The sequence below is a fragment of the Ranitomeya variabilis genome, chromosome 3 (genome assembly GCF_051348905.1).
Source record: "Ranitomeya variabilis isolate aRanVar5 chromosome 3, aRanVar5.hap1, whole genome shotgun sequence".
Classification (NCBI taxonomy): Eukaryota; Metazoa; Chordata; class Amphibia; order Anura; family Dendrobatidae; genus Ranitomeya; species Ranitomeya variabilis.
In genome coordinates this window covers 175,312,321-175,329,357 of record NC_135234.1, presented here as the reverse complement: position 1 = coordinate 175,329,357, position 17,037 = coordinate 175,312,321, and the positions used below count along the sequence as shown (strand labels likewise).

Sequence of the window (17,037 nt, the reverse complement as noted above, 5' to 3'; positions counted from 1 at the left end):
TTATCCACATTATTATATGGCATTGCTTGCCAATGCTATATGAATGGTCCATGTTGCAAAAATGTTCGCTTCTAATTAACTATACCGGAATGATTTTGCCTGTGTATCTAAAATAGATTTTTTTTTTTTATTTAATTTGTCTTTGCTTTCTCATTAAACTATTCTCCTGCCAGAATGCTAGTGAATTGGCTATGTGATATTTGCTGCAAATTGACTCACTGCTGGTTTGAAATTTGCCTATTGGGAAGGAACAAAATATCATCTTATTCATTTAACAATCACCCAGTTCATTGTTATATAAATTTGTGATTGAGGATAATGTCACATTTGCATGTAGCTAAAAAGAAGAGCCCTGGAGTGGGTTACTGGTGGGCCTTTGGCACCCCAGTCCGACAATGTTATATGTAAGTAAAAGAAAAAAATAGATGCAGCACCATCAAAAAATGTAAGGGTGCAAAGCTTCCCAGGTAAAGACTAGTCCTCCAGAAATGGTAGGAATAGAAGCAGCACGCCAATGAAATGAATGCAGTGAATCAAATATAAAGTGAATTTTTAATCGCTCATATTGGCAACAGTTTATATTGGATTCATTGCATTGGGGTGCTGCTTCTATTTTTTCCATATATGTATATATATATATATATATATATATATATAGATATACAGCGGGGAAAATAAGTATTTGACACACTGACCAATTTGCAAGTTTTCCCACCTACAAACAATAGTGACTTCTGTAATTTTTATCGTTGGTACATTGCAACTGTGAGAGACAGAATCTTAAAAGAAAAATCCAGAAAATCACATTGTATTATTTTTACATAATCAATTTCCATTCTATTGCATGAAATAAGTATTTGATACAATAGAAAAATAGAACTTTATATTTGGTACAGAAACCTTTATTTGCAATTACAGAGGTCAGATGTTTCCTGTAATTCTTGACCAAGTTTGCACACACTGCAGCAGGGATTTTGGTCATTCCTCCATGCAGATCTTTTCCAGATCTTTCAGGTTTTCCGGGCTGTCGCTGGAAAACATTGAGTTTCAGCTACCTACAAATATTTTTCTATTGGATTCAGATCTGGAGACTGGCTAGGCCATTCAGGATTCTGGATGGAGACACTCCTTAGTTGACTTGGCTGTGTGTTTCAGGTCATTGTCAGCCACCACCCATCTTTAATGCTCTTACTGAGGGAAGGAGGTTGTTTGGCAAAATCTTGCGATACATGACATCATCCATACGGTGCACTCGGCCTGCCCCCTTTACCCAAAGCACCCCCAAAGTATGATGTTTCCCCCATGATGCTTCATGGTTGGGACAGTATTCTTGGGGCTGTATTCATCCTCGTTCTTCCTCCAAACACAGCAAGGCAAGTGGAGTTGATACCAAAAAGTTCTATTTTGGTCTCATCTGACCACATGACCTTCTCCCATGCCTCCTCTGGATCATCCAGATTGTTATTGGCAAACTTCAAATGGGCCTGTGCATGTGCTGGCATGAGCAGGGGGACCAAACGTGCCCTGCTGGATTTTAATCCATGACAGTGCGGCGCGCCCCCACACCGCCGCAGGGCCGAGGGGTACCCGGAGCCGGGCCTCTGGGTCTCAGTCCTAGGGTTGTCACGGTGGCTAGACCCGGTCCGTGGCCCTGTCCGTCAGTGGGGGACATCCGGTGTAATAGGTGGTAGTAATGGTGCGGTGCGGTTGTGGGGTGTAAGTCGCGGTAAATAACGAGGACACCAGGTTGCAGTCTCTTTACCTCTTTACTGGAGATCTCTGAGTCCTCAGTCCGGAACACGGTTCACCAGGCTACGCAAGTCCGGCCGGTCCAATGGCACCTCCAGAGTTCTCCTCTCAGGTGGAAATCTGTGCCTTCCTTCTAGCGCTATGTGTTGTAGTCCTTCCCTGCTGTGCTTACGGAAAGTAACCCCACAACGGTTGTGTCTGTTTCTTAAGTTCCCTCACAACTCGATTTGATGTTCCTCTGTAATCCACCCCTTCCCTGTATTCAGGTTGGAATGGCACCCGTTTGTCAGGTAGGCCTGGAGTTCTTCCGGGACCCTAGAGTCGCCCCTCTCCCGCAATTGCCCCCCAAGACTTCATAGGTGATATGTGGTAGACAGCTCGCCTGAGACCGACTGTCCTGCCGCTGTTTGGAGTATGGCTTGAAGCTGTATTCTAATCCACTCCCTCGGCGTTCCGGCCACCGGTATTGCGCCTCAGCAGGGTGCTGCCTCTTTCAACAAAACCCCTGCTGGTATTCTCCTTCTGCTTGATCTCGTTTCTCACTCAGCACAATCTATCTCGCTTCTAGTCCTTTCTTGAGTCCCGCCGCTTCCAGGAGCCTGCGCGGACCCGTTACGTTCTTTCAATGCCAAGCCTCTGCCAGGATCCCACCCCTGGCAGAGACCCTACAGTCTCTCCCTTCACAACACCCCCTGCCACAGGGTGTTGCTCCGTTCAATCCCGTCAGCGTTCTCTTCTAACTTCCTGCCTGACCCCCAGTTTACCCACTATGGTGGGGAGTGGCCTAATGAATAGCACCCTTAGCTCCCCCCGGAGGCCCAGCGTGAAACATATTGGTGTCTGTGATACCTGATTGGAGGAACTCCTTCGGTGCCATCGAACGTACCATGGCTCCCCTTAGCGGCAAAGCCACAGCACTGCAACGACCAGAACTCTGGGGCGCTGCACTCCCCCCTGGTTAAACACAGTACTCCGGGACTGGGAAGAAAAACAACAATACAGATTAGCAAAAAGACATACAATTTTGTTGAGTGCAAAACAATAAGTATACTTGAACAGGCTTCCCTTTATGGGAGGTGAGGACACTTTTAACGTTACAAACATGGTCAACATTATAAATTACAGGCTATGCATAACTCCTGTTACCCAACCGGGTATTCTACTTAGTGCAAATTCTGGAACAATAAATTAACATTGCCTTTAAGAAACATACACTCTTAGTTTACCAAAGGCCTTCCTATAATCACATTACAGGGTAAGGTAACTTCACATTCTCCTACTTTGAACCTGCAGGACCGCCTGTCCCTATGGCACCAGACCTACTGCCTCTCCTTTCTTTTACAGGACCGCCCCGTTCAGCCAGGGCCTACTGCCTTTCTCTACTATACATGGTATAGACATAACATTCCTTTCGTTTAAAGAACTCTGAGCCAGCTCTACTCGGCTCCTTTAAGGACTCACTCTCTAACCCCTACGGGTTCACTCTCTGTCCTTAGTAACAAAGTAACTTTCAATGGGGACGCGGGGTTTACCTTCTATCCTCACCTTCATTATTACTTCGCTTGCTTTCAACTATGCAGACCTCTACATCTACCCCTACGGGCTCTCTGCATCTTTTCTTTCTGCAAAACATTATTTAGATTTCACATTTCAAACAAATTGAACACATTTAACTTAGCATGTAAAACAGTTACATTTCTTTTTAAAGCATCATTATGGCATTACTGTTCTGCAACAGTATCTCTCTCAAGTTCAGTTTCTCACATCCCCTTTAAGAGGAGACCAAGTCTTTCTAAGGTAGCTCGTCTTCTCAGCCTACCAGCCCATGCAAAGGTTCCGGCATGGTATCTTCGCAAAGTGTCTTTAACTAGAACCGGTAGGAAAGGTATCTTCACAAAGTGTCTCTGGCTCAAACCAATAGGGCAAATATCTTCGCAAAGTGTCTTTGGCTAAAACCAGTAGGGAGCACCTTTAAGAAGGTGCAAACTATTTACAAAGGAAGTTCGAATCATGCACAGTCCATGATTTCTGCAGTTTGTGTAACTTTTGTGCAACAACTTCAGAAAAGGAAAACAAACAAAGGGGATCCCGGGTCAACAGAGGGATCCATTAACCCTAGACAGGTTTAGCAGCAACTCAAAAGAACAAACAGTAACTATTTACATTTTCATGGTATCGAGGTTTATTCTTCTTCAGGCGGCTCGGGCTCCTGCCCCCCAGCCACCGTGGTGCCAGCGTCCGCGGTTCGAACATGAAGATGAACTCGACTGGCCAACTCGGTGGCCGCAACCAGGCGCACCGTTGCAATGGTGACAAGATCGGGTGCTCCTGGGACCAGGTCCGAGGCGGTAAGGTTCGCGGCTCCAGACATACACCGCCGAACATTCCGTGCATACCACCCGAGCGGGTTCTGGTGGCGACTGTAGGTCACTGAATCCCCCTTTTGCAATGGTTCTCCACTTTGGCCACAGCAGGGAGCCCTCACGTTACAGTGCGCAACAAAAACGTCAGTATCCAATCCTGGCTCGTGTATGAGGCCCCAACCTCTTCTTGCATGGTAGGCCAACACAGTGCCCCGCCTTGTCACGTCTCTGTCATCCCATGCCGGGGGGGGTTGTTGTACTTTCGATGGGCCCATCGACTCAGCTCCTTTCCGTCCTTTCCACTGCAGAATCAAGCACTGTCTATATTGTTCCCATGTAAGCACCGCAAGAGTGGACCCGTTCTCCCGGGATCCATCTGCTCTAAACCAGGGGGTGTCCCACCGAAGAACTACTCCATCTAAGCTCACATCCACAGGCTCCCCCACTCCAGTCGACAGCGGTGGCACCATCCTCCCTAGGTCATCGGGGGATAGCACCATTAGCCCCGCCGAGATAAGTCGCTCCCTACTGCGATAGAGGTGGGTCATGGAAGCGGGCTCGCGGAGGGGAGCAGGGACGTCGGCCATACCTGCGCCTAATATGGTTCCATCGGTGTCGCTCCGGTCCGTTAACGAGGACGCTGGAGTCTGCTGCAGCCCGGACCGGGGCTCCTCCAATGGGATGCTCGGATTCGGCTCCGCTGGCTGTGGTTCCTCCTCCTCTAACTCCGAGGTCGGAATTGGTGGACGTAACTCCGCTGTCGGGTCCGCAGGCTTCCGGTCCATCTCCGGTGAAGAAGGGCAGGCCTGAACTGCTTCTTCCTCGCTCAGGCACTCGCCGTTCATCATCGCTGCCTGATAGTCGCTGGCAGTGCATGCACCTAACTCCGCCATTTCTCCGAGGTCGGGCTTCTCCGTCACCAGCCTCTCGCCGTTGCATATCAAGGGGTGTTTCTCTTCTGCTTTGGGGCAGGTCATTCCTCTGCAGCCAGAAGTGCAGGGGGCGGTAGCCATTTCTCGCGCCACACTGGGAGTCTCCGCCCATAACACGCCCTCCTTCCCCTTGGGTGTAGCAATGGCGGCGCCTTTTGGCGGGAACTTTTGGCGGCTAATGGCGCAGCACAGTCTTACAATAAAGTACAGTCCAAGCACAACAAATCACAGTCTCTAGGCACACATGACCTGATTCTTCAGGCTTAAGTAGATCCTGTTCGTGACGCCAAGTCTGCGGCGCGCCCCCACACCGCCGCAGGGCCGAGGGGTACCCGGAGCCGGGCCTCTGGGTCTCAGTCCTAGGGTTGTCACGGTGGCTAGACCCGGTCCGTGGCCCTGTCCGTCAGTGGGGGACGTCCGGTGTAATAGGTGGTAGTAATGGTGCGGTGCGGTTGTGGGGTGTAAGTCGCGGTAAATAACGAGGACACCAGGTTGCAGTCTCTTTACCTCTTTACTGGAGATCTCTGAGTCCTCAGTCCGGAACACGGTTCACCAGGCTACGCAAGTCCGGCCGGTCCAATGGCACCTCCAGAGTTCTCCTCTCAGGTGGAAATCTGTGCCTTCCTTCTAGCGCTATGTGTTGTAGTCCTTCCCTGCTGTGCTTACGGAAAGTAACCCCACAACGGTTGTGTCTGTTTCTTAAGTTCCCTCACAACTCGATTTGATGTTCCTCTGTAATCCACCCCTTCCCTGTATTCAGGTTGGAATGGCACCCGTTTGTCAGGTAGGCCTGGAGTTCTTCCGGGACCCTAGAGTCGCCCCTCTCCCGCAATTGCCCCCCAAGACTTCATAGGTGATATGTGGTAGACAGCCCGCCTGAGACCGACTGTCCTGCCGCTGTTTGGAGTATGGCTTGAAGCTGTATTCTAATCCACTCCCTCGGCGTTCCGGCCACCGGTATTGCGCCTCAGCAGGGTGCTGCCTCTTTCAACAAAACCCCTGCTGGTATTCTCCTTCTGCTTGATCTCGTTTCTCACTCAGCACAATCTATCTCGCTTCTAGTCCTTTCTTGAGTCCCGCCGCTTCCAGGAGCCTGCGCGGACCCGTTACGTTCTTTCAATGCCAAGCCTCTGCCAGGATCCCACCCCTGGCAGAGACCCTACAGTCTCTCCCTTCACAACACCCCCTGCCACAGGGTGTTGCTCCGTTTAATCCCGTCAGCGTTCTCTTCTAACTTCCTGCCTGACCCCCAGTTTACCCACTATGGTGGGGAGTGGCCTAATGAATAGCACCCTTAGCTCCCCCCGGAGGCCCAGCGTGAAACATATTGGTGTCTGTGATACCTGATTGGAGGAACTCCTTCGGTGCCATCGAACGTACCATGGCTCCCCTTAGCGGCGAAGCCACAGCACTGCAACGACCAGAACTCTGGGGCGCTGCAACAGCGTAGTGTGTTACTAATGGTAATGTTTGAGACTGTGGTCCCAGCTCTCTACAGGTCCTTGCCTGGTCCTCCCGGGTAGTTCTAGGCTGATTCCTGACCTTTCTCAGAATCATCCGTACCCCATGAGGCCAGACCAAGGAAGATTGACAGTCAACTTGTGTTTCTTCCATTTTCTAATATTTGTGCCAACAGTTGTCGCCTTCTCACCAAGCTGCTTGCCTATTTTCCTGCAGCCCATCTTAGCCTTGTGCAGGTCTACAATTTTGTCCCTGGTGTCTTTAGACAGCTTTTTGGTCTTGGCCATGGTGGAGAGGTTGGAGCATGATTGATTCAGTGTGTGGACAGGTGTCTTTTACTGTAGAATAGGAGGTCTTCTTAAAGAAAAACTAACAGGTCTGTGAGAGCCAGAATTCTTGCTGGTTGGTAGGTGATCAAATACATATTTCATGCAGCAAAATGCAATTTAATTATTTAAAAATCATACAATTTTGATTTTCCATTTTTTATTTGTTGATTCTGTCTCTCACAGTTAAAGTATACCTACGATAAAAATTACAGACCTCTCCGTTCTTCGTAGGTGGGAGAACTTGCAAAATCGGCAGTGTATCAAATACTTATTCACACACATATAGGTTTGTGAACCCTTCAGTATTTTCTATACTTCTGCACAGTTTTGATCAGATTTATATCCAAGTTCTAAGAGTGGATAAAGATCAAATCAGACAAATCAGTCAACAATATTAGACTTGTGTCTTTTTTTGGTAGGAAATTGATCCAATATCATGTCTGTGAGTGATAAAAGTATGTGAAACTTTGGGATAAGCAGATAATTTGAAGGTGAAATTGCATTATTATATTTTCAATCAATGGGATGACAATCAGCTGTGGGTAGGCAGCCTGTTTTACTTAAAGAACAAGGATATATCAAAGGCTTATCTTCACAACATGTATGTGGAAGTGGCGGAAGCAAAGGAGATTTTTGAGAACTTAGATAAGAAGAGCTGTTAATGCTGATCATAAAGGAAAAGGTTACAAAACTGTCTATGAAGAATTTGGACTGTGCAAATTCACAGCCAGGCAGACTGTGTACAGATGGAGGAAATTCAAGACATTTATTACCTTTCCCAGGTATAGTTAATCAACAAAGAATACTCTAAGAGCAAAGCTTATAATAGTCTGCAAGGTCACAAAGAAACCTACGGTAACCTCTAAGCAACTAAAGATCTCTCTCACATTTGCTTAAGTTTGGCAGAGTATAGTATAAAAACATCAGATGGTAATAGAAACACGGTGGTGGCAGAATTATGGTTTGGGTCTGATTTACTGTATCTGGACCAAGATGCCTTGCCATCATTTATGAAACAATAAATTTATTTTTTTTCAGCAAATTCAAAAAGAAAAAGTTAGTGCATCTGTCAATGAGCTGAATCTCAACAGAACGTGGGTCAAGCAGCAAGAGAATGCCCAAAGCACACAGGTTTTTCTATGAAAGAATAGCTACAGGAGAGTAAAGTTAAAGTTCTGCAATGGCCAAGTCAAAGTCCTGGACATAATCCAATAAAACTGTTGTGGAAGGACCTGAAGTGAACAGTTTATGGAAAAAGAAAAACACCAACATAAAAGAGCTAAAGCTGTTTTGTGAGGAATAGTCTAAAATTCCTCTAAGCCAATGTGCAGTGTTAATTGACAATTACCAGAAAGGTCTAGATGCAGTTAGTGCTGCACATGGGGTCACAGCAGATACTGAAAGCAAGGGTTCACATACTTTTGCCACTCACGGATATGTGATGTTAGATCATTTTAGATGTGATGTTAGATCATCAAATATTATTAACTCATTTGTTTGTTTTTTTACATGTGGGACTTACTTATCTGAAAATATGACCTAGTTTTAGGTTAAATTTTCAAGCACCACTGTATACTATATACCATACTATAAAAATAATACAAAGCTTACATTGCTTAATGTATAAAGTATGTTTAAAAGAGAATTATTTATACTGGAACAGTGTTCCTCAATTACCTCCATAGTTAATGTTATTTGCATCGTATTATGTACTGTATGGCATGTTTCTATGGCAAATCTTTCCTTTTTTGGGGGAAGAAAATCTCTACCCAGAAGTGAGTCAATTCTTAAGCCAATTATTAAAACTATGGTTTGTGGATGCAAAATAATTGGGAACAGTAAAATATTGTTTTGGAGCACCAAGGCGCACCTTTATTGTCACAAGAATTCTCTTTTAATATAGATTATAAATGATTATTAAGTGATATTAATAATGATGATAAAAGACTTAACATAAGCCCAAATATCATGACAATGGGAACAACTGTTGCCCTAAAGCTATAGAAGTCACTGGGAGATAATCCAATAGATATGACCATGTATGATATTGAAATTATTTTTATATATTTTCTGCTGTTGGAGTATTAAAGGTTCCTTACTTATTAACCTTTACAAATCTACAGTCTTGTGACATTGAAGCAGCTCCTTGTCCTTTAAACCCAGCATGTGCAATACGGAATGTCGGAGCTGAGAAATGGAATGCCGGAATGTACAATCAATTTGTGTTCTTATCTTCTGTTGGCATGTTGTCCTGTAGGGATTGTCCTATCTTGTGGATGATCCCCTGTTATCTGTACGAACTTCCACTCTAAAGGTATTACATTTACTTATTCAATTCATGTTTTAAATTAAGGATGGGCAAATTTGCAGGTTTTGAAGTCATAAAAAAATGAAATTAGCTATAGGATAGATTTTCAGGGCTGCTATCAGACATTTTAAGGCTTTATATGGCCAAGAAGTCTTGGTGTTTTGGTCTCTCCATCACCAAGGTAGCACATTTGACCTTTGGAGGGGAAGCACAGTGTGGCCTGGATAGGGAAAAGAGAAACAATAGGAGAAGGTTGTGTTGGGATAATATAGTGTGGTAATACAAAGTAGGGATGGATGGATGGATGAGAAAATTGTATACATGATGGTGACAACAGGAGACACAGGGCTCTGTGTGGGAAGTAAGAGGCAGAGGGAATGAAAAGTAGGATATAGTGAAGGGGAACAGGGGAAAAATAACCTCGCAGGGATCTCAGAGGAAGGACAAAAAGGGTGACAGAAGGTGGGAAGGTGATCTGTTAGAGGGGGCACTAGGTTACAAGGCTTTGTGGTGGTACCAGGGGGTAGAGAGACAAGGGGCATAAACATGAAAGTGAGAATGGGAAGAAAATACTCTGTGATGGGTCGGAGGGGTGACAGTAGGTAGAAAGGAGCTTTATTGGGCCACAAGGGTGGGAGACACTAGGTGTCAGAACTATAGGAAAGAAGAGAACAGAGGGAACCGAAAATACCATAGACAGAATGGTGGGCAGGGATAAAACAACCGGGCAAAGACTCTGAAAAGGGGAAGGGGTGATACATTAGGTGGGCAAGACTCTGTGGGTGATTTTTCTCCATTGGTCAGGCCCTTGGCAACAGGATGTACTGCCCTGATGGCAGTTCTGTATATATTCATATACTTTCAAATTTTTTAGAAGACCTTAAATATTTCAAGAATCTGTTGGGAAAGCAGCTACATTTAGCCCACTGCACTCCACAGAATGTGAATCTGCGTCAATGCAGAATTACTCACATCCACTTGATATGTAATTACTATGCCTAAGCATCGAAACCAGCGAAAATGCCCACTCTTGGTTTTAAGTTGGTTTCTGTGATCCACACCCTGATTGCTACTGTCTAATCCAGAGAAAAGGTTTGCTAAACTTCGAAAATGAGAGCCAGTGTCTTTTATTTAAGAAAGTCCAACTGCAGTAGGAAGGAAATAGATCCACAGGTGATAGATTGTGTTTTTATAGTAAACTCTATACAGTATTATTGCACAGTAGGCAAGAATGTGCCACAAAGGCATTCTGCAGAAATAATGGAAGCAAAGTACTGCAGCAAAAATGTTATTTCAGTTTAAATGAGAAATAATGCCAGCACGTTAATCTGGGAAGGCAAGACTATGCTTTTGCACCTTTTTAAGGTTTTTTATTGCCATAAAATGAAAATGTAATGGATCCTTACTAGTGTTGAGCGATACCGTCCGATACTTGAAAGTATCGGTATCGGAAAGTATTGGCCGATACCGGCAAAGTATCGGATCCAATCCGATACCGATAACCGATACCAATACAAGTCAATGGGACTCATGTATCGGACGGTATTCCTGATGGTTCCCAGGGTCTGAAGGAGAGGAAACTCTCCTTCAGGCCCTGGGAACCATATTAATGTGTAAAAGAAAGAATTAAAATAAAAAATATTGCTATACTCACCTCTCCGACGCAGCCTGCACCTTACCGAGGGAAGCGGCAGCGTTTTTTGTTTAAAATTCGCGCTTTTCTTTCCTTTACTGAAGTCCCGGCTTGTGATTGGTCACGTGCCGACCATGTGGCCGGGACGCAACCAATCACAGCAAGCCGTGACGTAATTTCAGGTCCTTCAGGATTTTAAAATTACGTTCCGGCGTTGTGATTGGTTGCGTCGCAGTCACATGGGCAACGCAACCAATCACAGCAAGCCGTGACGTAATTTCAGGTCCTTAAGGATTTTAAAATTACGTCCCGGCTTTGTGATTGGTTGCGTCGCAGTCACATGGGAGACGCAACCAATCACAAGCCGTGACGTCACGGGAGGCTGGACACGCGCGCATTTTAAAATGGGCGCGTGTCCAGCCTCCCGTGACGTCCCGGCTTGTGATTGGTTGCGTCGCGATCAACCAATCACAAGCCGGGAGGCTGGACACGCGCGCATTTTAAAATTTTAAAATGCGCGCGTGTCCAGCCTCCCGGCTTGTGATTGGTTGACCGCGACGCAACCAATCACAAGCCGGGACGTCACGGGAGGCTGGACACGCGCCCATTTTAAAATGCGCGCGTGTCCAGCCTCCCGTGACGTCACGGCTTGTGATTGGTTGCGTCTCCCATGTGACTGCGACGCAACCAATCACAAAGCCGGGACGTAATTTTAAAATCCTTAAGGACCTGAAATTACGTCACGGCTTGCTGTGATTGGTTGCGTTGCCCATGTGACTGCGACGCAACCAATCACAACGCCGGAACGTAATTTTAAAATCCTTAAGGACCTGAAATTACGTCACGGCTTGCTGTGATTGGTTGCGTCCCGGCCACATGGTCGGCACGCGACCAATCACAAGCCGGGACTTCAGTAAAGGAAAGAAAAGCGCGAATTTTAAACAAAGAACGCTGCCGCTTCCCTCGGTAAGGTGCAGGCTGCGTCGGAGAGGTGAGTATAGCAATATTTTTTATTTTAATTCTTTCTTTTACACATTTTTACATTAATGTTGTTTCGATACCGATACCCGATACCACAAAAATATCGGATCTCGGTATCGGAATTCCGATACAGCAAGTATCGGCCGATACCCGATACTTGCAGTATCGGAATGCTCAACACTAAATTCCTTACAATTTATTTATTCAGAAAGTGAACACATAACACCATTGCATATGTTCAACTTCGAATCTCATCAACCCATTAAAGGGCTCTGAATGATTTTCGCCCAGCTGCAGTAGGAGAGTCCACAATTACACTTTTTTTTTTAAAGGAACATGTCACTAGATTCATGCTGCCCAAACCACAGGCAGCATGAATCAGAGCTTGCAGCCAGATAAGTCTTTCTTTGATATGCCACAGCATTTCAAAGAAAACAGATAAAAAAGGTGGCCAAGATCAAAAGGCAGAGAAGTGACCAGAGAAGCGCGGCTGCGGCAAGATTCTACCTGCTCTGCTCCAGGTGATTGACAAGTTTCTCCCTTTGTATATACATAGGAAAGACTTACCTGGGTGCAATCACGCAGACAGCTCTGATTCATGCTGCCTGTGCTGATGGAGGATCTAGTGACAGGTTTTCTTTCTTTCTTTCTTTCTTTCTTTCTTTCTTTCTTTCTTTCTTTCTTTCTTTCTTTCTTTTTATTTTCTTACTTTCTAAATGTTTTTCCTTTAATCCTTTTCTTCTTCCTTCCACTCCTTATTTTTTCTTCCTTATCTTCATTCTATCTTTTCTCTTGTTTTCTTCCCTTCTTTGCTTCCTTCCTTTTTTCTTTTCTTCATTTCTTTTTATCTTCCTTTCATTCATAGTCTTTCTTTTTTACAAACTTTTCCTCCTTCCTTCCTTTCATCCTTCCTTCCTTTCATTCTTTTCTTCTTTCTTTCCATTTTTTCACCTCCTTTTCTTTTTTCTTTCTTTCTTTTCTTCATTCCTCTCTTTCTTTTCTTCCTCGTAAGGCAACTCAGACTTCACTTAATGACGCTGAGCTGCAATACCAAAAACAACCCATGGACAGTAGTGGTGCTGTTTCTGTAACAAAAGCAAACCTTTTCCCAATCTCAGTTAACGCCTGTAACTCTAATTGAAAGGCAGCCTACAACAAGTTGGATATATTTCCAATCTGCCTGTTGAGAATTTGGTTTATTAATAAACACTAGTCATTAAGTCACTTGTGTTTGCTTTGAAGTTTAATGCCGTTACTGTGCTGAATGCCCTAGTGATAGCCAGGCATTCAGTGGAGTCAGCAGTATGTTGAATCTGCACTTTAGAAATGCGATAATCATTCTGGTATTGATATTTTGATTTTCCGCAGAACCATGAGTTCATGGATGAACAGATGTTTGAACAAAACTGCCGTGAGAGCTCCATGCAGAACTATCCATCCAGCCGCAGCCCATCTCTGTCTAGTCACCAAGGAGTTACATCATCTTGCTGTTCTCGTAGGAGCAAGAAGACCACGCATCTCCCAAACTCTAATGTTCCAGCGACAAGGCTACGTAGCATGCAAGAGCTTAGCACTATTCACATCCAATGTGGAGATCAACCTTCTCTAACTACAAGGTATGGATAAAATGGCAAGGATGTAAGCAGCTGTATTGCTAATTCAGGATTACAGTTACAACCATAAAGGTTATTATTTGTGCAATAAATATGAAAAAGGTATGAAATTATAACAATTGCTGATAGTTCTCCCATTCTGTGTTAAATACAGTTACATACTTAGAGAAAAATGTCTATCACATTCAACCAAGGGATGGGAGATAATAAAGGAAAGGGGTACAGGTACAGCCATAATGCATGAACCATACATACGTATTTATTTCCCACTAAAAATGCATCTAAACCTCTTTTTAAACCATTGGTGGTTTGAACAGTGACCAGCACCTGCAGAAGAAGGCTTGTCTCCTCTGGAGATTGAACCATTCTTTTCTTCTGCAGACAGAAGGACTGTTCCTTGTCTTTTGAAGGGGTTATAAGTGAAACAGCTTTTGACCATATTTTAGTATGGGCCATTTACGTACTTGCACAAGTTAAACATGTCTCACCCTTTTAGACATCTCTTCTCATGGCTAAATTAAGATAATCTTTTCTAATTAGTAAGATCATCCATACCACAGTTTTGTGGCTCGCCTTTATACCTTGTCTAACTCCAGAGCACCCTTTCCATGAATTGGTGCCCAGAAATCAACTCCATATTTTAGCACTAAAGCTTTGTAATGTGATAGTATTGCATCACTGTCCCACAAGTTCATGCCTTTTTTAATAAATGACATTTTCCTGCTGGACCTAGAAGCCACTGACTGACATTGCATGCCATTATTTAACTGTAATTTAAAGACTGCCCAGACCATAAGCACCACCTCCCCCACTTTCCCTCGACACAAAGAAAGTAACATTCTTATATTTAGCATATAAATTTTTGGGAGAATACATGGAAAAACAATTCTCATCTTTTATAACAAACCCTTCTTTGTTGGAGGGGTAAGGTCGCAGCTCTCTTTCAGTTAACCACTGGAAGTTGTGGGGATATGCCGCCAGACTCCCGCCACATTTCCCATCTTGTTCTTCCACCAAGGAGTAGCTATGACAACTCAGAGTTATGACCCCCCACCCAGAGCATACAAAGCCTTCTCAATCCCATCTTGCAAAAAAAAATATGTCCAAGCCAATGTCTGTCAAATGTACACCATCTGGACGCAACAACCTGGCATTTATCCCTTCAAGCTGTTTGTGCCTTACTATAATGCCACCCTTAAAATGTACAAAGCGAGAAATTAGATGATTTACTGCCCTTCGTACTCTTTCAATACCTGCCCAATCTCACGCTCCACGCCATATCACCCTGGGGATAATCTCGGACCAAACAAAAACAAGTTGTCAGAAAAAACCCGGGAATTTATCAATATCTGCACACATCAACCTAAGGAGCTCAGTGATCTGTATCGAACCCAAATCATTTCCCCCTGCATGCAGAACCAGGATAACTGTGTGAGTCGTCAACCTCAATGTTTGGACCACCTCGACTAGCACCTGAGACCACATTAATCCACGAATGCCTCTCCAATTCACATCCACGTTGTAAAAACCGAGTGATCTCCCTCCAGGCCGCAACTCAGCCCTCTGCTCCGCCCAAAATACATAAGAGTGACTCAGGATCCAAACCCTTGGCCTGGAAAAACCTAAAATAAGAAAGAAAAAACTGACATTTAAGTGCATATTAGAAATATTAAAACATTAACAAATCAGGTCTGATATAAGGAAAGAAACATGATGAACGCCATCTACTTATCCTCATAATTTCATCAACCATAAGACCCGCACGGGCTGCCTCAGTAGCCTCACCAATTCGGAATGAGTGAGTACCGAACTCACCAGGAGGAAGACCCAAAGCCCCTAAAATCCGCCGCAATACCGCCAAAAACTGGAATCTGGTCTATGGTGATCCGTCAAAATGAGTGAAAAACGAATGTCTATCTGGTCTTTTTGCCAAATACTGTGAAACCAAATTAATGGGGCAAACCGGGCCAGCAATGGAAAACAAAGGAAACCATAAACCAATACCAAAAGAGTCTGTTTTCGACCGCCGAATACGAATACGGATGCCACCATTGCAAAATGAGACATCATTATGCTGTAAACCCCCAGGCTTATGTGCAGAAGCAGCTGCCAGCTCACTAACCCGCAAGGCCCCGAAAAAGGCGATTCCAAAAGCAGCCGAAGACAAAACGGATTCAAAAACGGAACTGCATACCGATTTTGTGTTAGCAATAATTTGAGCCAAAAGAGAAAAGGAAATTGGTCGTCTAATCGCATGCTGATCCCAAGAACTTTTCCAACTCTTTATGGCCTGATGCAAAATAAAACTTTTTGTAACATCCTCCCATCCCCTTAATTTAAAATGAAAAGACAATCCTGACAACCTCTTTCTGGCCACCGCTGCTGAGGAACCGCAGGCATGTAAATGTTGTAGATAAACCTCTGTCGCCTCCAACCTCGCTCCACTCGAGGTGTCTACTGGACGATTACTCGCAAAAACCCACCATTTCTGCCACGCCTTACCATATGCATTCCAAGTTGAAGGAGCCACTGATGCCCGAACCAATGGCATTAGGAGGTTCCCGGCACCTCCCAAAGGTATCCAGGGTACGGAGTTCCCCGTTGACTGGGAGGTGGAGCGAGATCCTGGAACTTCTGAAAATCAAAACGTGAAAAGGAATCAGCCATATCATTTTCAATACCCGGAACATGCCTAGAGCGGAACCACATATTCAAATGCAAGCATTTCAACAGTAGGAATTGTATCAGCTTGATAACAGGGATCGAAGAAGAAGAAAGGTGATTTACCGCATGAACCATGCTTTCATTGTCTGACCAAAAACAAATGCGTGAATTACGCAACTGATCACCCAAATGACCACTGCCACCACCAATGGGAATAACTCAAGGAGAGTAATATTTTTTGTCCAACTATTCACAAACCACTTATCTGGCCAACGTTCCGCACACCACTGGTCATGAAAAATGACGCCAAAACCCACAGACCCAGCTGCATCCACAAATAGGGAAATGTCCTGACCCATCTTCTCTTCACTTTGGAAACAAGTATAACCATTATAATTCAACAAAAAACTCCTCCATACCTTAAGGTCTTCAATCAAGGGAAGGCCAATCCTTATCCTATGGTGAGGAAGCCTAACCCCCAGCGTGGCCATCGCCAAACGCTGGGAAAAAATTCTTCCCATATGTATCACACGACACGCAAAATTCAATAAACCCAAAAAGGATTGCATTTGCACAAGGGTCACCTTTTTATAGAGAGAAAACCATCAATTTTTTCGAGTAGCTTGGCAATTTTCTCAAAAGGCAAAAAAAACACCATGTTTTCAGAATCAATTTCAATACCGAGAAAAGATAAGCAGGTCACCAGACCCACAGTCATCTCTTCTGATAACGGAACCCCGAAAACCTTCATTAACTCACGAAATTTAAGCAACACTTTCTCACAAAATTCTGAATTTGCTGGTTCTACAAACAGAAAATCGTCCAAATAATGTGTAATCCAATGGGAGCCTGTCTCAAATTTGACTACCCATTCAAGAAAGCTACTAAATAACTCAAAATATCTACATGAAATGGAACAACTCATGAGAAGGCAAGTGTCATAATAATAGCTTCCATCTACGAAGCATCCCAAAAGATGATAACTGTTGTGAATTCTGTTGTGG

The 17,037-nt window shown here is 44.4% G+C and overlaps 1 protein-coding gene across 2 annotated transcripts in view; it reads left to right on the top strand.

Moving 5' to 3' along the window:
* Positions 1-17,037, top strand: part of KCND3 (potassium voltage-gated channel subfamily D member 3) — a 702,096-nt gene that overhangs the window by 611,865 nt on the left and 73,194 nt on the right. The window contains exons 6-7 of one of the 2 annotated variants that reach the window (XM_077294901.1): positions 9,092-9,148; positions 13,125-13,372. In XM_077294901.1, coding sequence (XP_077151016.1) covers positions 9,092-9,148; positions 13,125-13,372 — 305 coding nt within the window. The remainder of the gene's footprint in view (positions 1-9,091; positions 9,149-13,124; positions 13,373-17,037) is intronic. The other variant, XM_077294902.1, reaches the window with a different exon arrangement.